General features: G+C 33.6%; 1 protein-coding gene across 2 annotated transcripts; it reads right to left on the bottom strand.

Annotated features, from left to right (window-relative positions):
• Positions 1-3577: 3577 nt before the first annotated feature.
• On the bottom strand, positions 3578-8201 carry LOC108338905 (uncharacterized). 2 transcript variants are annotated; one of them, XM_052878382.1, is made up of 4 exons: positions 6060-8201; positions 5753-5941; positions 4757-5271; positions 3578-3701 (listed from the first exon to the last, which is right to left on the bottom strand). In XM_052878382.1, exons 1-3 carry the CDS (start codon positions 8114-8116, stop codon positions 4758-4760), a joined length of 2760 nt encoding a protein of 919 aa, XP_052734342.1. In that variant the 5' UTR covers positions 8117-8201; the 3' UTR covers positions 3578-3701; position 4757. The 2 variants fall into 2 exon arrangements, with proteins under 2 accessions (XP_052734342.1, XP_017431463.1); XM_017575974.2 differs by lacking the exon at positions 3578-3701 and having other exon boundaries at positions 4403-5271.
• Between the last annotated feature and the right edge of the window lie 17267 nt (positions 8202-25468).

Below are 25468 nucleotides of genomic sequence, written 5' to 3'. Positions count from 1 at the left end.
TTTAATTATTTTATATAATAATATTTAATTTTAATTTCAAATTATTTCATTTGTATCTTTCATTGTTAAATTATTTTTTAATGATAATTAAATCATTTCAATTATATAAAAAAAATAAAATTATTTGTGCTTTTAAAAAGTAACATAGGAAGTACCGGCGGTTCTATACCAGTAAATATTAGTTGTTTTGAGAACCCCGATAATTACCGGCGGTTTTGCAAAAAACCCCTGGTAATTGCCGGCGGTTTTAAAAACCCCCGAAAATAGTAGCGGTTTTCTTAGAAAACCGCCGCTAATTATTACCGACGCTGGTTTTACCGAGGGTTTTTTAAACCGCGGGAAATGTATTTAGGGAAGGTTAAAACCCCCGGAAATGTAAAAAAAAACCTCCGATAAAATTAAACATTTTTGTAGTGTCATAATTAAATGTTGAAACCTGATTTGAAGAATTACTAATCGATTACTTAACTGCAATTAAAAGAGCATAAAAATGTTTCCACAAATAATTGGTTATATCTTAACATAATTATATTGTTCTTTACCTCTAAGAACAGATTATGTAATCGATTAAAAACGTTGATTTTCATTTTTCACTTATTTTAAATTTTCAGAAAGACTTTAGCTCATTTTGAACCAATTTTAAGTGTTGTGTGTTATGATCCAAAGTTTCAACAAGTACTTTGTGTGAACAAAAATACAAAACAAAGAAAACTAAGATTTACTCTTGAATCTTCATCAACATATTGAAACATCATCAAAATATTTTTTTTTCTTCGAAGCTGCAGGTTTCTTCTTAAATATCATTAAGAAGACCTATTCTAACAATTATGTTAAGGACTTTTTTCTTCAAAGAAAAAAGGGGAAAAAAAATGCAATCCTTGATAATGACTAGAGATGTTTGAGATGAAACTCCATAGTTTGAAGTGAATGGCTATTCAAATATTGACCCTAACTGCATTTCTTTGAGATGTGAGCATAGAGCTCATTTGAAATAGTTTGTCAAGTTACTTCTGGTTTTTAATTATTTTTTTTAATTAGTTGTATAGTTTTGGGAAAATAGTCAGTTAAGTATAATAAGTATCGACATATTTTTTTTAGTATAATAAGAAAAAAAAATAGTCTTTGTACAAAAGCTTTAATTTTTTAATTTTATTTAAACTCTGATAATGATTGAGGTAATTAAAGACATATTTTTTTCTTTACTAATTTGTTCGGTATGTTTATTAGAGGAAGAAATTAATGTCATCTTAAAGAAACCTTTTACCCTTTACTTTTTTCTTTATAGATTTAAAATCCTTAGTGCTTCTTCAAGATTAATTGCAAATTAATGTTAATACTTTATTTAAAAAATGCACATGATAATTACTAAAGACCAAATGCATGCTCAAATATATTAACTATTAGCATAATTAAAGTTGATGTATTATGATTGTAGTTTTTCTCTTATTGTACTAAAAACAAAAATGCATCAATACTTGTTCCACTGAACTCACTTTTTACCTAAATTTTCAAAATTTTATATTTATTTATATGTTCATACAAAAAGAAAAAATTGTTTGCATGAGGAAAAGATAAATGACTTAGTTTATATCATGTATAACTTGAAGCTCAAAAATAGACAAATTAAAATTCTCTCGTTTGATAATATTAAGTCTAATGATGAATAGTTAGTTGAAGATGGAGATAATGTTGAGATGGAACAAATTCAAGGTGAAGGCGATGATGGAAATGTTGACATAATTGTACCAAGTTCAATTGATATAACTCTAGATGCATTTGATCTTGGTAATGTAGTTTTTTCTGTCAATATTTGATGATGCACACTTATAAGAAGAAGAGCTTGATGGTGATGAAGATGATGATAATCTTGGAGATGATATCATTAGGGGATTGGAGTCACTTTTAGTTATTTGATTATTATGGATTTAAGAATTTATGTTTTGTGATGGCATGAACTTTTTGTATTTGGTGTAATTTGAACTTATATAATAATTATGTGTGTTGAACTTAATTGTTTTAGAATTACGAAACTATTGCTTACTGTTTTGATTAATTGGTATTTAAATTTTGAATTAGTACAGTATTATATTTAATTTTGTATATGATACAGCCACGTACAAGTCTGAGTATACAAAGTTTCTGTAAATCTATGTAAATTCACGAATTTGATAATCATATGGATAAATATGGTTAACTTTGTTTTGTATGTGGTTAAGAGTAAGATTATCTATAAATATAGATATATGGTCAATATGAACCACTTTTAAGGCACAAGTACCAACTATTAGACATTTTAATAACTTCATTACACTCTTAACCATTTGTGAGACAAAGTTAACTAGCATCGGACATTTCAACAACCACATATACTAATAATCACATGTCAATAGCACAAAATACATGTTTATTTACTCTTAACTAACCACTTGTGAGACAAAATTATCATATTTACACATGTAATTACTCATGTTCATTAATGCATATAGAGACAATAACTAATACACTCTAACGGTATATGTATCTATATTTTCCCATAACCGTGATAATTAAAAAAAGGAAAATTTGAGGAACCTGATCCGAGTGAGGTACAACTAGAGTTCTGATCTGTGATTCTCTCCTTCTATAACTCTAATATAAATCATCTTCAAAGAGGGATTCTTAAATGTTCAGTAACATTTAACCTGATTATTTTATCATACAAAAACATAGAACAGGTTGAACGATTACCATAAGACATGAATCTCCCAATACAATGTGGAAAAGTTAATTTATTTTGCCCAACATAATCATAATTAGTCAATTTACTCATGATAAGGGGAAGAGACAGTTGCAAAAGAAACTTCTTTAATCTCTGAAAGGAAGATTAGGACAAGGGATGCTGTCTAAAAGGAGAAAGAATATGCAGAGGAATACATTGACACAGACTATGCAAATACACTTCAAGATTTGTATATTCGTGGGTGGAAACTTGGTGACCAGGAGGAGTAAGAAACAGAAGATAGCTGTGAAACCAAGTGTTGTGGTGACATTTCAGGCTATAGCCTGACGGATTTGTGAACTATTATAGATGAAGGTTCTTCCCAATTTTAAATTACGCAGCTTCTATGAAGCTTCTTTTCAATAATAAATCTATCATTATCACTGCCAATAATCCAATCTAGTTTGACAGAACAAAGAGCATAGATATTAACCATCACATTACTAAGAAGTTGATAAGTGGCTGTATAGCAACAATATATACCCGTTATGGTCTTAACTGGCAAGCATAGTATTAACCAAGGGATTTCTAAGATCTTTCCAACTAGCTAGGTATGATATATCTATTCCCCACACCACACATGATGGAGGAGTGTAGAATCACATGAACTTTTTTCCTTGCTGGATTATTTCAGTTTTATTTATAAAAGAATTCCCTAAAATTTAGTTTCCATTTTCAACTATAATTAATAGTATACTTGTAATCATTATCAACATGCGCTTATGATAAAGAATTGAAACCAAAAATGAAAGGCTCATCAAAAAGAAAATTCCAGAAATTATATACACCATCAGGCCCATTCATTAGTAGCTAACGAATACACAATTCACCTATCTATGCCAAAATGATTACCTGAAGGGAATCGGGGATCAGGAAACCCAATTGCATTGAATATTCAAATAAGATAGAAAGAACACCAGACTTCTTTCAGCCTCAATATAACCTGAAGGAAAGCCAGCAATTGCAAACATGAAGCAAAACCAATGAAGCAGTAAACTGAAAATGGAATATGAACAACCCAACAAATTTGTGGCTAAACATGCAATCTACACAAACCAGTTATTGACTTATTGGACATATTGTTGTTGGTTGATCAATATTCAAAAGCATAGTAAATCTTTATAGGCAAAGAATAGAAAACAGGCTTATATTTTTATTGTCAAAGAATGTCAATAGAGGACACAATCAAAGGAACATAAATGCTATCTGCTTACAACTTTTCTGAAAATAAAAATATTTTCTCATTGCTAGGGTGTAAAGGTCACTAGCTTTCAAATTTTTATTCCAACTCCATTTAGAAGAAAAAGTTGCAACATGTGATTTCATCAGCAACAGTCTGAATCTAACAGACTATAATAACAGAAACATGTAATTTGTATTTCTAACAAAAAAAAAACAGATAATTATAGCACAAAATAAGCTTCACCCACATAGCAAGGCATTCACTGAGAAGAAATTATCTACCCAAGTCGAAGCTAAAAAAAGCCAAAGCATTAAGAATTCAGAAATCTCTCTTGTCAAGATAAACAATCAATGCACTTATTTATATACACGGAGGTGAGAAACAGTATTTTCACCAGATAAAGACAGACAAAGCGGAATCAACTCACTCTGATGTCAACTTGAGAATGAACAATGAGAAAAAAAGCTTAAGAGAGTGATTTATCATTCACCTCATTCATGTATATATATGTAGAAGTTCTTACATCAGATCAGAGGTTAATCACTAAACAAAGGCACCTAGTGATAGGCAGATACAATAAAAAAAAGCCTTTTTTATCGGTGGGATTTACAGACGAATTGACATATTCTAACAATAAGAAAATCGTAATGATGTGAATATGTTGATTGTTAGGTACAAGAACACAGAAGGCAAATTTAACCCCAACTTCGGCCATTTACATTCCATCCTTTGTTGTTTAACGCAGACGATGCTGCTATTCTGTTCTGCCGATTAGCATATACAGTTTCTCTATGGAAAAAGCTTGGTTTACTCACATCAAAGATCATCCTTGAACAATGCCTTAGAAACTGAGCCACATGGTTTCCTTCCATCAGCCCGATCACGGTCATCATCAGAACCCCTTGCCCTTGAGTTTGAATGTTTATTTACTGTCATTGGGGTCTCACATACAGTGCCATAGTTTGCCTTTTCTCGTTCCTTCCTTTTTCGCACCCTTTGAAGATCTGTCTTGGGTTTCACGCTCTTCCGAGTTGGCGCCCTCACTCTTCGTAAAACAGGCATCGAACTAGTAAAAGATGAAAACCTGAGAGCTCTCTCTCTCTTCTCTTTAGCTTCGATTAGTTTCTTATCACGGTCATCTACAATCCTTTGCAATCTTCCACTGACATCATTTTCAAATACCACATCTCTGTACGCTTTTCCGTTAAAGGATTTGTTGCTGTCCTCACTGTTGAGTAAACTATCTGGTTCTTCATCTTCCTCGGCAAACAACAGCAGGTCCATTTCGTAGTATATTTTCTGAACCACATCTTCAAGAGTGCCTGAATACCTGCATTTTGGGTATTTTACTTTCATAAACCAACAATCTTTCAATATTTCATGCAATGTGAATTTAATTTATTTCCATGAAAAAAGATAAATGAAAAGAAACTCATAACAAGTGTTTCTTATTTCAGGTTTGGAGTTTGAACAAATATGGTGGGGATAAGAAAGGCATTTGCAACAACTCAGAAAAGGTAGTGTTATTTCCATACAGAAACTTTAGAGAAACCATTTTCAAATCCATCTCTTCTTTTTTTGTTAAATTTTCAACTCCATCTCTGGCACTAAGCATATTGGCAAGCAAGCATAAAAGAGTAACATATAAGCACATTTGCAGCAAATAAAAATAAATTGAGTTATTGTTCATATTCTAAATAGAAGCCATTAACTCTAAAAATTCAATAACTTGTGCAAAAGCACTTTATTTTCAAAAGAAATATCGATCAACATCAATCTAAAACATCTCATTTTCGTGTATAAACTTGTACCTGTTTTTTATTATCTTTGTCACATAATTTTCAAGAGTCCAATCACCGAAGAATACTCCCATGTGACACTGAATGAGCTCTAAAAGCAGGCATATTTGTTTTACAAACTTCTGTTTGCAGGAATCTTCAACTTCATTTCCTACCTCTGATTGTAAAATCTCCATTCGAAATAAAATCTGCAGTTCATATCTAATGTTCACTAAGGAAAAAACAAAAATCACGGAACATATGTTTCTAAAATTACAGCTGATTAGAACAATAAAAAAATTGCATCAGATAAATAAAGGGAAACTTAATTGAAGGATACTGAGCAGTAAATTGCATCACATATGTTTCTTCATGTTTCTGGCTTTTATGCTCAGCAGCTATCTCCTTGGGCTCCCTTAATAGAAGTTTAATCAGCTCAGATGCAATCATTCCATCACAAGTATTTTGATCTTTCAAAGGAGACTGACTCTGAGAAACAGTTTCTTTATCAACCTTCTGACGTAGCCACTTTATACAAGAATTTACCAGTCCCTCTGCCAAAGCCCCCATGTCTCCAAATTTTAATTCAATTCCGCATTTGATCCTGTCAGCAAGATTACTTAAAAATGTTTCTGACCTAAAGTCTAACTCCGCATCCTCCTGTATTCTCAAAGCCTCGGACTCGGAGTTAATTTCAGCTGATGCAAATGAGGACATTGGTGGTTCATCATTTTGAGTCAAGTCATCCAATTTACTGCCACTCAGTTCAGCTACTATTGGATTTGGCTTGAGCTTTTCTAACAAAGCTGGATCCAAACAACCAGATTTCTTCATCTGCTTCATCCAGCATTTCAAAAATTTTAACTTCTTACACTTGCTACCTTCTTTGGCACAATAAACATCAAGTAAATCAGTATCTAATTGTTCGATAGCTGACTTAAAAAATGAGCTCCACGTGAAGTCCTGCAGTGCACTAAAATCTATCCATTTCTTACTCTTCTTATCTCGAGAACTCGACAGTTCCTCATTGAATTTAGAATCAGGTTTGCAAACATCATGATCCAACATCTTAACATATTGTCCAACATTTGCTTCACCAAAACCACTAGCCCCATGTGAATTCTCTAACACAGACAAAATGCCAGCAAGCACAGTAAAAGGTTTCAGAATACCTGTACATGACTCACCCTTGTCATTGGAAAGAACTACCAACGCCCAACAATCTTCTTTATACAGAAAACTCAACAGCAATTCCCACACCGGCACCTGTTTTTGTCGCCACTCACAACCAAACTCAGTGGCAACAAGCTCAAGAACCCTATCAACAAAAGATTCATCCAAACCCACCTTCTCTTTCTTCTTCATTCCCCTGGAATCCTCTCGCACTAGAACCGAATCAGACAGCCAGTCATCTGTCTCAACAAAGGCATCACACTTCTGCACAACCTTAACCTCCAATTTCACACCTCCACCCGAACACAGCTTCCAAAACATCTCCCTTTTGTCACCCCCTCCACCTGGCAAATTCCAAACACCCTTCACATTAACAAACTCAAGATCACAACAATTGTACTCAATGGGACTTCCATTCACATCCAAGATCAAAAGCCTCAACTGCCCACCAACACTAACATCCCTAGAAGCACATCTCAACGAAACTCCAATCATGGGATAAACCAGGCCAAACTGAACAAGAGCCGAACCAAGAAGAAGCAAATCAAGAGAGCAAAATCCCCACCCGAGCCTCCCAACCGAAGTCCGAAGCAAAGAAGACACTTCCCTAGCCTCATCCTTAGGGTTTGCCTCAACATTTTCACCATCAACACTAATCCAAGTACAGTGAATGCTCCTGGCAGTGAACGAGCGAGCTACATTGGCCAAGAAGGAAGAGACTGTATCAAAAAATGAGGTAGAATCCGCAAGAATGCTGGAATCGATGTTCAGGAAAGATGCAATAGAAGTGAATGAAACAAAAGAAGGGGAGAAAAGGAGAATCAAATTGGGAGGGACGGCTTGGGGGGAAGGGTGGTCCCAGGAGTGGTCGTGCAGGAGTTGGGAGAGAGATTGAGCGAGGTGATGGGCATTGGCGGTGGAGAGAGGGTGGTGGAGGGTGGAAGGGAGGGTGGAGAGGGTGTGGGAGAGGTGCGGAAGGACGGAGGAAGGGAGGTCGAAGGAGAGGGAAGGATTGGGGAAAAAAGGTTGGAGCTTGGAGAATGAGAGAAGAGGAGAGAGGGAAGAGAAGAAGAGTTTGAAAGCAAAAAGGGAAGAGGAAAGAGGAGGAAAAGAATTTAGGGTTTCCAGGAACGAAACCAATCGTCTTGTCTGGTGGGGATCGCCGAGGCTCAAAACGTCGATGAGAAGTACGATGCGGTGGGTGTCTGAGTAAAGGCGCTTCATTGGATCTGCGTCAGTGAGATAGAACACTAGTAATCTGGTTCAGCTTCTCCAACATCACTTCCTAATAGGTTTTTCACACAAGGTATAATAGATTTACTTTGTATTTTGTTTACTAATGTGCTTTGTAAATTAAATATATAGAGGAAAGTATATTTTCTTTTGTCAGTTTTGTCCAACTTGTAAATTAGGACATATCCTATTAACTTTTTTTTTAATATATCAGTTTCATAATCTTCATTTTAAATTTCTTTTTAATGTTGTTTGTTTTTAAGATATTATTTTGATTTTTTTAAAAAATTATTTTTTAATTGGAGTAGGTAAATACATGTCTGTACTAACTATATTTGTTTCTGGAGTTGTTACTCTTATTAGAATAAAATTATTTTCAGAAAATGTTATAAACAATTTATAGGATTGTAGTTTTATTTATTTGATTAAATTTATTTGACATATATCTAAATCTAAATTTATATGTTTGAATATAGTTATAACTGTCTAGAAGAGTGTGAAGACAGGGATGGCTGATGATGGGTATCAAGTTAAATGTTCGTAATTTTAATTGTGACTTTTTATTCATGTTTATGCTATTCAGTTTTATGTTTTATTTATTGATTTTGAGTAATATAAGAATTATTTTTGTTTTAATTATTTATCTGGATTTAAGTTGATATTATAATGTATTCATTGTATCCAAAATAAGACATTATAATTTATTTTAAATAATTATAACAATACAATTTAATGCTTACTAATTCAATAATTAAAGAAATCAATTTAAAAAAATGTGATAAAAAAAACAAAAACAACACAATATCACATGAAAGAGGGAGAAAAGTTAGGTTAGTTTAGCAGGATTTGTATTTGGAAGGAAATTTAGATTTGGAGGGAAATTGTGTGGCGGGAAAAACGGAGACGGTCAACTTGTCTTTTTCTTCTTTGTCAGCATGTTGACTTTAAGCAGTTATTACTCTGGATTACTTGGAGAGAGATTTGTTGTTGTAAACAATTTAGATTTTAATTATATTCAATTCTGTTCATTTATTTAACTTAAATTCTAGTCTTTTAAAAGGTGTTACTTTCCAACCATTTTAATTTTTGTAAAAGGAGAGCAATGTCTCCCTGCTTTTGTGTTGTTATTTAATTTTATTTAGCTAAAATTTAATTGTTCTAATCAGTTTATTGTTTTATATATTAATTTTAAATTTTATATATTTTGTAATACACCCTTTTATAAATTATTTGCATTTATGTTCTCTTTTTTAGATTTAAAATACTGTTCAAAAAACTTAAATTTAAGATTACAAAAATTATAATTTTTATGCATAAAGAGAAATAATGGAATTTGAGATAATAATAAAGTTCAAAGTTGTAAAAAAAAACCCATGTAAAGATTGAGAAAATATTAGATCTTTAAAAAAGGTAAGATATAAGAAAATAAATAAAATAATTTATCTTATAATACGTGCACTGTTCACTTTCTTTTTGTAATAAAATTATTTTATTATTATAACAATAAAAATAAACATAAATAATTTTTAAATTTTGTTGTGATAGATTTTATTTATTCTGTAGATTTTTATATTATAGATAGTTAGTTTAGTTTAAGAAATAGTTAGATTAAAAAAATGTCAAATAAAAAATTATTAAATTTTAAAAAATAATAATTTAAAAGGTACAATTAATAAAATAATTATTTTAATTTTAAAAAAGTTATTATTTAAAGAATAAAATTGAAAACAAAAAAAATGTACACTAAAAAGAAAATTCATCTTTGTATAATGATATAGATTAAAAATATTGAAAAGTAAGTTGTTTACATGAAATATTATATTTTATATTTTTTTTATTTATAATAAAGGTTTAAATCTTCGGATTATCTTAGAAAATCTCAAGTGATCTTCGTTTTTTCAACTGTCTCAATTGGGTCTATATATTTGTAAAATGTTTTAATTTTGTTCAAATATTTGAAAAATTAAGCCAATTAAACCATGTTCGTTAAGTTTCCACATACGATATTAAAATGTGATAACAGTGAATATGTTGAGGTGAATATTTTATTATGTGAAAATAATTAAATTATCACATGGAATTTAGTAAATTAAAAAAAATTATGGAAGCAACATTTATAAAACCCTAGAAGTTTCATTCCTCCTCACCCACAGAGCATCTCATCCTCCATTAACTTCATCAGCCATCATCATGATCAACCTCTCTTTGCCAATCAGCATCGTAAAAATCCCAAAATGGTGAACCTTAAATTGTTCCTGTTTTGTTCACCATTGCTCCTCTGTGTATCACCGTAAAAGCCCCAATATGTAGATATTTCAAAGGTCAATTGGAATCAGAGACAAGATGACATCTAACAGGGCAAGATAGTTTCAAATCAGTGTATCCCATCCAACTCTGGCGCAAATCTGGGACTCAAACGGGACGGATTTTGTTTGGTTGTAGCGGCCAGTGATGGATTCAACAACTACAATTTGAAGCCCAGCATCAATGGTTTCGACCTGCAGAAATTTGTGAAATTCTTCATAACTATCAAATGTTCAAATCACTTCAGAACCTCATAACAGGCCACCAAGTATGGTTACTGCATGTTACTTATATATTAATTTGCACCAGTATATACTTTTGATTTATGGATTAGATGAATTGCCCAAGAAGCTTTCACAAACTGATTTTCCTTGACCTATTTGGTTCAACTTGGTGTTCATGAACATTTTGGCCTGAATTAATCATATCTTTCAAGGTACTGAACAATGTGTTTCAAAATGGAAGTATTCTCCTTCTTGAGTTCATTTAACTGAATTTAATTATTTTTAAAACTGTACGAAGTTTTTAATTTTCTCTATTTGAACTTAAGGTATTCATGTTCCAATAGATCCTTTATTTCAGTTCAAGGAATAAGGGCACGTTATTCAATAAAAAGAAAAAAATTCGTGAAGCTGGGTAGCAAAGAAACACCTTATGTACTTATTACAGGACTTAGGATGTTATTATTAATATTTTGTTGTGCTTCTCAATCCAAGTAAAGCAATTAATGCTATTTTTTTCTATTATTTTCAACTATTTCCTCTACTGTTCCTTCAATCCAAGTAAAGAAATCAGTAGCGACGCAGAAGCGATTCAGTGTCCCCATCTCGCGCAAATCATGTTTTCTCCTTGACGGTTCTTAATTTGTAAACCCAAAAAATCAACACAGTTCATCCCAAAATCAGAAACACAAACCCTATAATCGCGCAGCCCCAATTCGCGCCTTTACCTTCCCTAAATCGTGAACTCCAATGCCTTCCACCTGCATCAGAAAACATAAACCACGAAGAACCCACAAAACCCCATTCGTAAAAATCTCAAATTGCAACCCAGAACAATGTGCATTCTCCTTACACCTCTTCGAACTATCTTCATTCATCGTCATCACAAAGATGTCATCACAAAGCTCGCCTAGACAGTAGCTGTGAAGGAGAAGGAGCGAACCTTATTCTCATAATAAATTTTGCCACGTCAAAAACTCTTAATTTAAGAAAAAATTTCACATAATAAAACACTTTTACATCAGCGTGGACCAAGTCATCGCATTTTAACGTCGTATGTGGAAACTTAACGAACATGGTTTAATTGGCTTAATTTTGTAACTATTTGGGCCATTGAGACATTTTACAAATAGATGGACCCAATTGAGACAGTTGAAAAAACGAGGACTCACTTGAGATTCCGCAACAAATGTGGGAACGATTTGAGGATTTAAACCTATAATAAAAGTATTTGAATTGTAAATTATAAGATAATAAGTTCAAATATAATTAATAAATAATGATGTTTGTATCTGTTTGATCTCTACAAATTGGTATAAATAGTCTCCTTATTTTTATATATACAACTAAGTTGTAGGTTAGAAAGGTGAGTGACAAAGATTTTGACACAAATCATTTTGACAATCTTCATTATAATTATAATAATAGGAATGAATTCTTGGAAAAATTTCCTTCATACCAAGGTCTATGAAGAGATTCTGTTAAGGGATGTAAAATTACACAAGTTGAAGATAATAAATAATCAGATCAAACATTATTTTTAAAGACATAAAATATTATAAATGTTAATGTATAGTTTTATTATGTTTGTTTTGCAATATCTAATTATTAATTGAGATTTATTAGCATGATCTTAAGAGGAATATATGTGGTAATTAAATATATATTCGTGTACAAATCCTGTAGATATTGATGTAATGAATAAGATAATTATATTTTGCATATTATTATGTCTTTATGAAAAGAAATATAAGTGATCAAATAAACCAAAACACACTGAACCAATAAAGTCATCAACATATGATTTGAATTAAAATTATTATAGAAAAGCAATGAGGACAGGATAGAGTAGAAATGAATGACAGATCAATACTCTCACAGGATAAAATAGCATATATGAGAATTTAAATTATTTCAAAATAATTGAACATTGTAACTGATAAGATTATCTCTCACAAAATGAATATGAAACTAATTTAACATAACAAAGGGTGTTAGGCTTATGCTATTGCAGTCCAATTACTTAGTGCTAATGTAACCAACTATGTAAGACAACAATTATGTAAGACAACAAACATATTGTTGAACAAATGTAAGATAAGTCAAAATGAGAAAATATTGTGTTTCTGTTGAAATGGGATGAGGATAGCCGTCTGAAGAGTTATTGTCTCTGCCGAATGTCCTCCTTGCTCCTTAGCTCCAGATAACTGATCGGTGTAGGGGGTGACCTGCAAAATACCTTCCAACGCTCAAGTCAGAATTTTTTTCTGTAGGACTTTTGTAATTTAATAGTGAGTCAAAGTAAAATTTACCTCGAAATTAAACCCTTATTAATAGAGTTTAAAAGAATATGACCAATTAATTTACCTCTTAATGACCATTAATGCAAACCTTAACCGCTTGACTGTAGTCGTTGTGACATTAATTGCGCCTTAACTCTGCTCAACAGTTGTCGGAACCCAGCGGTCATGAGATGCTTTCCTGGCATGTCAACCGATCGATCCTTTCTAACTATCTTGTCACCTTACCCGATCGGTAAGTTATAAGCTCATAGTAACATAGGGTTCTTGGGTTGTGACAGCTCATCAATCGTCACGTCCCTTTAGTATCTGTAAAATAGCGGGAAGAGCGGAAGTCGAAGAGTCACGACGAAAAAATGGGCGGTAAAAGGTGAAAACGTAACGTCATGACGCTTGAACCGTCAGATCTTTTCCCTTTGAACACCCCATATGAGTTTGGTGAACCGCCTTTACCATCTATAAATAGTGATAGGGTAATCCCATTTTTTCACTTTTACCCTCGAGCTCTTCATCAACCGCACAATTTCCCTACCGTTTCCTCTTTCAAGAGCTTCAAACTTAGTCTTCCAAGTAAGCATGTCTTCTCAACCTATTTCTTCTGACTCGGCCGGAGGAGAAGGCGAGGGGTATGCTGACGACAGAGTTGCTACATCTTCGTCCACCACCTTGGGTGCCATCGACGAAAGAAATTCCCCTGTCGACGATTAGGCCGGGCCATCGGGCAATGAGGATTCCTCATGCATTCTAGTAGACAACGACGTTGAATAAGTGGGTATCAACGTGGACTTCACCGGTGCTTAGGACGGAAGACCCAAAAAATGGCCCATCGTTGTCGGTTGTTATTGGGCTCCCCATGAGGTAAAGCAAATCGGTTCCTCCTTCCACTCTGGCCCTCCCATCAAAGAGCTGATCAAAGGACTTGGCCTAGTGAAGGCGGCCAAGGATGCAAACTACTTTAAAATAGTCATCTGCCGGATGTCCGAGCGGGCATGTCACGGTCGGGAGGGATATGCTTCAGACTTCTTTTATGCCTACTCCACCTTGTTCAAGGACCTAAAAGTCCTTATCCCATTCTCTGAGTTTCAGATGGGCGTTCTACGAGAGCTTAATGTGGCTGCTACCCAACTGCACCCGAACGGTTAGGCCTTCATGCGTGCATTCTCGGCTGTCTGCGCGGCTCTTGCCCTTCGTCCAACTCCTGGCGCCTTCCTCTACTTCTTTCGCAATGCCACACCCGAACAAGCCTTGACTTTCCCTTAATTCCATACCGGAGAGACAACTTTTTACGTTGTTCAACACCTCCTATAAGGATTTTAAAGGGAACTTTGTCAAGGTGGTCATTTTGGAGGCCGGTTGTCCAAGCTTTTATTTCTTGGACGACCATCCCAAATTTTCCTTCTATTGGACTGATCATCCTAAGAAGGTTGTCTCTTGGCCCAAATCTAAAATGACGCTTGAGGAGTTAAACCTAATCCACCAATTGAGCGAGCTGCCCCTCAAGTCCTCCTCCCGTAGGCTTATAGGATTTTTGGGCAATAAAAATCTTCACTCGATGGTTTTTAATAAGATACTTCACTGTTTTTTCTGAACAATCGTTTGTAACTTTTCTGAACAATCGTTTGTAACTTATCTGAACAAACGCATGATGGCCCGCAAGCGACAAAGTTGAAAAATCCGGTGAGGGCTCTTCCCGTGTGGCTGTTATTAAACCGACTATGCAAACTCAGTCGGCCCAATCGGCACCAACTCAACCTCCACCAGCCAATCTTGAGGTCCAAACCGTCGCTTCCACTCGACCGACCATTGTTGCTGTTAAGAAGGTGGTTGAGACCATTCACATCTCTTCTGATCCAACTCAGAAGAAGAAAAAGAATAAAAGGAAGGTTGATCGGGAGCTTTCAGTTTCCTCCAAATGCAACAAGAGGGCCTTTCCCGACCCTCTTCTTTCTGGGTCGCTCGACCCTAGGCTATGGGTGGCCAAGCGCATCCACTTCAACCTTTTCGCTGAAGAAGAGGGCTTTGTGAAGGGAATGACTAAAGAAGGCAGCTGGTGAAGAAGACAACTGCCTCGATCGAGCTTCTAGTGCTTCAAGAAAAGTATGATGAAGCAGTGAAGTCAAACAAGGAACTGACCCTTCGGTTGGCTGAAGTTGAGAAGATGGCGGAGGATGACAAGAACAAGGCCAATAATCTACTTGCCGAGTCCCGCTCCTCCTATTGTAAACTACAGCGCTCCAATGACGACCTGAAGCTTGACCTGCTGTGCTCTACTGAAAAAAGCAAGGAGCTGGCAATCGAGAGGACAATCTTCTGGACGAGCAGAGGTTATCAATGAGCACGTCCTTGGTTTCGAGAAGGCTCTCTCCCAGTGTAACCTACTCTACTAGGTTTCACTTGATGATTCCCGCCTCAACGTTATGAAGATCATAGTTAATGGGGAACTTGTTCCCATACCTGTCCCCGAAACCCCAACTCCGACCGTTGAAGCTGCTTAGCCCCCTCCAATCATTGAAGTTATCGCAAAAATCGATGGGGCTAATGCTTAGTGTAGTTCAATCTTTTCCTTGTATTAGGGCTTGTTCATGAGTCTGTATCTTTTGTACTGAACTATTTTTGATAAGTACACAAGTTTTGGGGATGACTTTTCCTGTCGGGGTGCTCCAACCAATAAGCTCAATTCTTTAGGTTTTCAACCACCCTAAAAGGACACTCCCAATTTGCAGCCAACTTTCCATCTGTTCGATTGCACCGAGCGTCCCTAGTCTTTTGATTGTTCACCTGCAGATCTTCGATTTGCCTCTTGAGCGTTCGTTCCCCCAATTCTACCACCTATTAGCTTGGCTTGTTCCTCCTCCAACTCACTCCCAACGGAAGTAACTTAGTTCTCTTTTCACTCGAGACCGAATGGTCTCGTTTCTCCCAGCGGTTCTATCCGATCATTAGTATTGGCCCTTGGATCTAAGTCCGCCATTGCTACCTCCGACTGTTAACCTTTCGTCGCGAGGTTGAGGGTTTAACCTTTAGACCCGCAACATAACACTCCCGAACGACTCTTTGATCCGCCCGAACCTTGCAAATGGTCCCATTGTTAGAAGGAAACTTAAGGGTGAGATGAGGCATCAAGACGATTGCCCCAAAAGCATTTATGCATGGCTTGCCTATGAGCACATTATAAGGAGTGCTAGCTTCTACCAGCAAAAACCTGGTCTTCAACTCCTTAGCACCCCGCTCAGTCCCTAGGCACATTCTCAAATCGACGTAGCCTCAAGTATCTACTCTTTCTCTAACAAATCCTACAATCTACTGATTGTAGGGCACGACCAAGTCCTCCGATAAATCCATTTATTGGAAAGTTTTCCAGTATAGGATATTGACTGAACTACCATGATCGATCTGAACTTTGCCAACAATGTATCGAGCTATATCAGCGGCGATCATCATAGGATCGTCCTGCTCGGGATCGGGGGCATGAAAATCCCCATCTGTGAAGGTAATCGATGGCATCGAGCATTTCTTTATGTCCACCCTATGCACACTTTTCAGCTCCCTTAGACTCTCTTTCTTGTAGACGTCGACGACCCTCCTTTAGCAAAGCCCAACGATCGATCAGGACTTCGACTTGTGCTACGACGACGGTCTGAATGACAATCATCCCTGCGATCAAACCGTTCGGATCTCCCTCTCCTCAGCGGAATTCTTTCCACCCGTTCGCTCCTCACAAACCTCCTCAAATGCCTCGCCCTCAACAATTCTTCAACCTTGTCTCTTAGAGTGGTGCATTCTTTAGTGGTGTGTCTCATGTTCTGATGGTATAGGTAATGTTTAGTACCGTCTGCGTTCTTGAGCGTCAGTTTTTTCTTCAAAGGAGGGAGGAGATATGCGCTTAAGGCTTCCTGCAAAATTCTTGCCCTCGACGTATTCAACTGGGTATACCGTTCAAATCTGGGCTCTTTCGATCCATCTTTGAACTTTTTCCCCTTTTTCCATTCGCCTTGAACGAATGTCTTCCTGCCATCTTTCTTCTCTTGGCCTGAGGATGAAGTATTCTCTTCGTGTTGTCTCTTTTGGACAATTCACATCTTCTCAATGTGAATGAATTTAGCCACCCTATCTTGCAATTCATCCATTATCATGGGAGGTCGTGCGAACAGGTTGTCCGTAAAAGAACAGGGTCTTAAAGCAGTAGACAAGGTACTCATTATGAATTTCTTGCCCACATCCTTCACTTGTCGTGCAATCCAATTAGATCGATCCATAAAATCCCTCGGGCCTTCGCCCTTCTCGTGCTTGATTTTTGTCAGTTCCATGTATGTAAGATTTTGCGTCTTATTGGAGGCAAATTGTCGCTCAAACAGGTGTCTCAAGGTCGCAAAACTGTCAATGGTCCTAGGCCGAAGAAAGAAAAACCATGTCAAAGCTTCTCCTTTAACCGACAGGGAAAAAACCCTACACCACACATTCTCATTAGGTGAGTAGATAGCCATGGCATTAGCAAATGACCTCAGGTGCTCCTCTGAGTCCCCTGACCCATCATATTTTTCGAGAGTTGGGAGTGCCCTATCCGACATTTGCTCTTCCATGATCGTGGCTATGAAGGGGTAAAGCGCCCTAGCCCGAGCGGCATGAATCGATCGGACAAGACTCCTCCGGGAACTGTTTTCCTCCTTATCAATGTCTTGATCAGTATTCTATCAGTCTTAGGGAATTCCACTAAGGACGGGGTCTAGGCCCATGCGGACGATTGCTAATTCGACTAGGCCCCTTGCGCCGCATCACGTTCCGCTCTCAAAGTTTCAATTTCAGCCTGCATGGCTTCCATCCTCCTCTCAATCTCCTACATAAATGCTATCGGGTCCTAAGCAATCCTTATGGTCTCGTTAGGGTGTCTTCAAAAATCCTCGGCCCCACGTTGAGTGCAAAATCTTTCTGTTGAAATGGGACGAGGATAGCTGCCTGAAGAGTTGTTGTCTCTACCGAACGTCCTCCTTGCTCCTTGCTCTAGATAACCGATCGGTGTAGGGGGGTGACCTGCAGAATACACTCCAACGCTCAAGTCAGAATTTTTCTCTGTAGGTCTTTTGTAATTCAATAGTGAGTTAAAGTAAACTTTACCTCAAAATTAAACCCTTATTTATAGAGTTTAAAAGAATCTGACCAATTAATTTATGTCTTAATGATCATTAATGCAAACCTTAATCGCTTGACAGTAGCCATTGTGACATTAATTACGCCTTAACTTTGCTCAACGGTTGTCGGGACCAAACGGTCATGAGATGCTTTCCTGACATGTCAACCGCTCGGTCTTTTCCAACTATCTTATCACCTTACTCGATCGGTAAGTTATAAGTCCATAGTAACATATTGGATGACAGCTAGATATTATATGGATAATAAACATATATCCCTTCAATTATATGACAAGCAATTTAGAAAATCTTTGTCTAACAAATAAGAACATGTGGATGTGTAATAGGATCACCACATGGAGAACAAGTAATGATAAATTATATTTATATATATATATATATTAAATAATTTTTTATTGAATTTAATGATAAATTATGTATAATATAGGATTACTTGATGTTGATTGAAACATGTTGGTAGAAAGATGGACTCTTTGTATCATGGTATTCGAAATAAAAGGATTTATAATACAATTACATATAACCAACTTGATCTTTAAAGTAAACACATGTCATTGTTTAAAGTTGTTCAACAGTAAGAAATCATAATAATAAAACTTCTGAAAAACAAAACAAACAAAAAGAGAATATCCTTTTAATATTGATTGTGCATCAACCAATTTTGTTTGATACATTGTTTGTTTTTTTTTTTCACTTTGATAGATCATCATTCTAGATTTATATCGATATACTTGTTTGTTAAGTGAAAAGATAGAATTGTCAAATGTAATAAAAATTTTACTTTCTCTAATTGAATTATAATTTGATAAACACCTCAAAATGGAAAAATGGTTAGAAGTTACAATGAAACAAAATTCATTTGATTAAAAGTATTTCTTCATTACCATGACATTGTTCATAAAAAATTAAGTGTAAGTACAAAATATCATGGTAGATTAAAGAAAATACAAACATGTAGCAAGAACACTAAGACTTCAAGGAAACCTTTCCATTTATTTGTTGGGTGAATATGCATTCTAGGTTATTTGTTTAATTTAACATTATTCCCCATCTTAATTAATGTAAAGTTTAATATTTTATCGAGTAAATTCATTAGTAGCACAATGAATTCAAAGTCCTTCTTTTTATGTGAGGCTTCTAGTAATTAGGTGAAAGACTTCAGAGTTGACCTCCACCTTCCATACCGTAATGAATTCCTCTTTAGTTACATAAGTTCTTTTGGGTACCTATGCAAATATTCCACCTACACCTACTCCATCTTCACTATACTTCTTTCCTAATGAAGGTGAAAATCAGTTTCCGACACATCATGCTAACATATGTTCGTTGAGTAAGCGAATCATAACAATGATACTCTTTTGTATGTGTCCCATAATGCAAAAACACACATTTAACTACACATAGGTTTAACTTGGAGGAAGACGTACAAAGGCCACACAGTCTAAAACTTTGGAGGCAGCAGCGAGTGAAAGGAGATTGAATAATAACCACTTAAGACTTCAAGAGAAGTCTTAAAACCAAGAACTCTAAACGACATACGATTCATAAGATAAATAGCAGTTTCAATAGCCTTTTTCCAATATTTAGACAACATATGTGCCCCAATCAACAATGTCTCTAATGTTTCTAAAATACGGCGATTTTTTCATTCTGCTACACCATTTTATTATAGAGTATTAGGACAAGTGATCTCATGCATGATTCCATGGGTAGTAAGAGAATTATGAAAAATTCATGATTAACATATTCGTGTTTGTTGTCAGAATGATTAACACGAACAAAATGAGTTGAATTGTGTTTGGGTTATTTTGTGGAAAAGTTTAAATATGCCATAAACCTCACTTTTATGTTTAAGAAATGTGTGCATAATCTATAAATGTCACAAACCAACGATAACAAGGATGATGGTCCCCAAACATTAGTATCTATAAAAAAGGAATATCAATTTTATTCAATTGTGTAGGAAAATATAAACAATGACTCTTTGCAAGAATACAAGTGTCACATGTCAAATTATTTAAATTTGTACTAGTAAATAACTTAGGAAGAACTTGTTTCATATAATAAAAGGATGGATGTCCCACACGTGCATGCTAAACCTAGATCTTGTCTTCTTTATTGTTGCTAGAATTTCCCACAATATTCACCCTACCACTACTACAAAAATGAGCTTCGACGTTCGTTATTTTTTATTCTTGACACTAGTCAAAGCCTTAACGTCATACTAGGAGATGTTAATTTAACGTCAGACATTAGGAACATACATCAATATGATGTTTGTTGTGTACAACAAACAAATGTCAATTAATGTCCCTCGTAGTACAAATAGACGTTAATTTTCGTTGGACGAGAGGGACCTACTGTTGAGAGAAAGTTTCTGAAAGTGGGAAGGAAGAAAATTGACATCTATTATGGCATTAACAGACATCAATTGACGTCGGACCACAAGGTAACAAACATCAATTGACGTCTATTATTGTCATAACAAACATCAATTTCAGGTTTTTTGAAAAAAAAAATTCAGGTTTTACAATTTTACCAAATCTAAAAAGCAGAAAACCAACACAAATTGCACATTTGATGTTTATAGGAAAAAAATTACAATTGTATACAATGAAATAATTAAAACTAAAGCAATGAAAAATAAAAAGTAAATTAATGTATGTCTTCAAGAAAAAAATGGTTGTTATGGTGGGTATTGAAGTAACGAGAAACACTAGAAGGGGGTTGAATACTGTTTTTGGAAATCTTTTTCGATGTTGATATTTGACAACCTTTGGTAAAGCTTGGATGATCCTCATGAGTCACAAAATCCCTGACGTGTAAGACATTGTTCTAAGAGAAGCGGTTATAGATTGATTATTTAGTTATTCTTCTGTAGTGTCCAGGAGAAGAGACTTTTAAGGGAATGTGCGTCTAATGATGAATGTGTGTGTTAACTATTTGTTTTGCAAGTATATGCTACGATTGTAGATAGAATACTTGCAGAGTGAAGACGCTAAGCATACTTATTTTATACTAGTTCACTCAACTAAGCTACATCCAGTTCTTCTCTAAGAGTATTGAGAGCTAAAAACGATTTTGTTAATAGCATGAGGAATTGATACATCTTTATCTTTAGATGATTATACCAAGAGAAAGTCTCGAGGTTTCTTTGCACGTGTCTTGGTGATGTTGATTTGTTATTTATTTTGTGTAATAAGATTTTTCGGAAATCAGGATGTATTTATTGTTGATGTGGAGTATCAAAATTTGCCTCCATTTTCTTCAAATTGTAAAATCATTAGTCATGGTCTATCTTATCGTAGACAGTTACAACATTATACCAATGTTATTTCTGGTGGACAAAAAACAATTGACACAAAAATACAACAACATTATCATCCTAAGGTGATTGATGCATAAGATGAGACTAAGGACTCTTTAGCCTAAGGTAAAGTCTGCGGTGGAACTTGTGGTGGAGTCTTGTATGGTGCACCCTATTGTGGTACAACTTGTAGTCATAGCCTAAGCTAGTGGTGGTTAATCATGATAATAATTGTGTTGTGAATGAATATTCTCTTGTTAAGAATCTTGGTGGTGGTGTTCCTGGGAATTTTGATTCCTTGTCTGATATGCATTCTTTGGAGGATGTCACTCTAATTGTCAATAGTTTGCATGATTTACAACAAATAGATTCAACTTATAGTAGTTCAATGATAACTCATACTCCTTTGACGTCTAAGGAGGCTAGTTTTATGGAGGAGTTAAAACTATCTTATAAATGAGCTAATTTGTTTGATGAGAAGAAAGATTTTAATACTAAAGAGGATTCAAATTACAAGAAAATATGGTAGTAGTAGGTAAAAAAATTAATACTAAGTGTTTTTAAAACAAAAACTTTTAAAAATTAAAGATCTTTTTAAATATGAGAAGATTAATTAATGATAATTTTTTTTAATATGTTATGTGTTTTTCCCTATATATGAAATTCAAAATATGAATATATTTCATTAAGAAAATCATGATTTTTTTTCATAAAAAGTTTTTTTTATATATGCGATGCAATTTGATAGGTTTGATATCATCTTCCATGATTTTTTTAATAAAATTTTCATGACAACTATGTCTAGCATTAATTTATTTGGAAGAGATAATCCTTAACTCCTTACCGAATCTCTTTTTTCCTTTTTTTTTCTTTCTTCTTATGTTATCTTTTAGAAGAATCATCCAAAATATTTATTTTTTTAATATATATAATGATATTTTAATTAACATATATTGTTAATTAATATTTTTTAATATATATATTTTTATTTTGTTTTGTTTTTGTCTTATTATTTATTTTTATTATTATTTACTTATATAATTTCTTGAAATTTTTCGATTTATTTTTCAATGATCAAACTACTTCTAGATAAAATATAAAATATGTTTTTATATGAATTTAATCACATGAATAAAAGTACAAGATTATATACTATAGTTATTTAAATATTAGGGATGTTACATTGAACAGCCAATACATTATCTTTTGAATATAAGAAACGATTTCTCTAACATTTAGCAAATATTCAAAGAAACAAAATATTATGAATAAACATGAAGTTGCTCTTATTGAATATTATCTTACAAATATCTCAAGCACGATTCTTGGGCAACATCCAAAAGGAAGTGGAACGTTCCTTTCCTACCCATGAACGTATGTCTATGTCTAAGACAATAAAGCCAAATCAATATTAAAGGATTTATGATCACTTTATCAGACATAACGAGATATAATTGCAAAATACAACACTAACTAAGCACCTATCATATTCTTGAAGGCTATATATTGACAAAAGATTTACAGAGCTCAACACTGAAAATCTTATGATAAACCATACAATATAAATATAGTTCTAAACTTAAGTGTGAATTATTCTTAATGGAAAGTATGAAACTTTTATATTCTTCATTCCATAAAGTTACCCATTTTATTTATATATTCTCTCTCTTAGAGTTATTTTTATTACCTTTCATTATATGTGTTTATATGCCACGAGTGATAGTTGAAAAATAATCAAGTTCTCAATTTCAGAAATGATATTTGAAAAGGATAACTAAAAATGGTTTATGTATTTTTTTTTCTAATCAAGTATTTGATTTGTAGAACTCCTGAATATTTTTCTAAAAGAAAATATATGTAATCCAAGAAATTAGGGTAAACTAATATAAATGACTGTGCTGCTATCATTGTTAGAAAATACTATTTATAAAAAAAGAGGCTCTAGTTATAATCAATCCGCTTTCAAAAGCTACTTCATAGAGGTCATTCACTTTCATGTGTTTTTAAGCTTTAACTATTCAAAAGAGATAAGCTTCACGGACAAAGTACAATTGTTTATATAGGTCTATGAGGGTGTGTTCACTTGAGAGAATTTGATAGAGAAGAAAATGATGAATTTGAGAGTAAATTATGTGTTGTTATTTTGAAGAGATTTGAGGATGATTGAGAGTGAATTTAGAAGTAAAATTTGTGAAAATTTGTGTAATATTAAACTGATATGATAGATTAAAAATTGTTTTAATGGATAGAAATAAAAATTATCAAATTACCTTCTATAAAGATTTTATTATTCACAATTGTTTGTGTAGATAGATTATTAATTTATTTTGTATTCACTTTGAAGTATTTAAAAGGAAAGAAAGAAACGAATCTGTAAAATTAATGGTTAATTCCATCTTTGTTATTTAGCAGAGATTTGAGAGAATTTATATTAATTTAAAAATCCAATTTTGTCTATGTAAAACTATACCTTCTCATATCTATCTTAAAAGATGAATACTATGGATTCCATTCCAATAAAAAGGAATCAATTCCAACTAAACTGAAAAATTCATTTATTAATTTTATTAATAATAATATAATAAAATAGTAATATTAATAATAATAATAAAAAAGTTACGTACCATGCTTCTTTATTTTTTTCATAGAAATTTTGATTCATATTATTAGTACAATTTAATCTTTTAATTATGCATTTAAATTCAATAATCTTTTACAAAAATTTTAAACTTAGTTTTATTCAGAAGATTTATTACTTCTTTATGAAAAATTGAAATTGAAATTAAAATTACAAAACAAAAATGAAAATTTTATTAAATATATTTTATTAAACTTGGTTATTTATCTAAAATATATTGTATTAGTTATTTATTAATTTTTTCATTACAACTATTTCAAATAATTTGTCAAAAAATATATTACTCTTAAATATTATTTTATATTATTTTTACCATTAAAGAACATTTTGGTAACTTTTATTTTCTATCAATTAAAACAATTTTATCATATCAGTCAAATCCTATACTAACTTTCACAAACTTTCACAAACTTTCACAAACTTTCACAAACTTTCACAAACTTTCACAAACTTTCAATCTAAATTCATTCTATTCACATCCAAATCCCTTAAAAAAACATTTGATTTACTTTCGAATCTTCACAAATCCATCTACTCTTAACTTTCACAAATTTTTATTCCAAATTCAATCTCACTCACCTCCAAATCTCTTAAAAAAACAGACTTAATTTATTTTCAAATTCTCACAAATCTATATACTTTTTTTCTCTTAAATCTATCCTCTAAGTGAACACATTCTTATGCTGTGTTCATTTCAACCTAAATTTCTGTTCACAAGAAATAGCACGTACGAATTAAAACGTGAACACAAACTAAAAAAAGGTATGTCTTCTTGTATATCTTTTACGTCACCACCATTGGTCCTTCCTTTTATCCTTTTGCCTTCATCCCTCTGATCGTGTCTTTTCTATATAAGCATTCTTGATCCACAATAATGACTTTTACATTGTACAACCTAGAAGCAACTTTCGGATTCTAAAATCACAAAGTTCCTTTTAAGAAAAAAAAAACAATCAAATTGTGTAATCCAAAAATGAAAAAATAAACTTACAAATTGTATAATATAAAAGTCTAAAATAACTTTTAGATTGTAAAATTCAAAAATCTTTTATGAACAAAATAAAAGTCAAATGTATTTTTTTAATTACACCATCTAGAAATTTCTTTCATATAAAAAAGGAGTCAATGTTGTGTAATCTACAAAATGCTTTTAACTTATAAATTATACAATCCAAGTCATTTTCGCACTGTAAAATTTGAAAAAACTTTTAAACCAAAATAACAAAGTAGGAATTTTCATATTTACATGGTACAAGAAAGAATGCCCCATAAGGTAAGCAGTGGGAGATGATTGAACATGAAAAAAGAGGGACAAAGAGTTTCAAGATGTCATGTATTTGACTGTGCCTTTGCACTTACCTTTCTTCTGTCTGTACGCTGGCATGCATTTGCAATATCACGGATAAAAAGGGTATAAGAGCAACAG

Source organism: Vigna angularis, chromosome 5 (genome assembly GCF_016808095.1).
Source record: "Vigna angularis cultivar LongXiaoDou No.4 chromosome 5, ASM1680809v1, whole genome shotgun sequence".
Lineage (NCBI taxonomy): Eukaryota > Viridiplantae > Streptophyta > Magnoliopsida > Fabales > Fabaceae > Vigna > Vigna angularis.
Note: the sequence above shows the minus strand (reverse complement) of the source record. Positions and strands in the feature narration are given on the sequence as shown.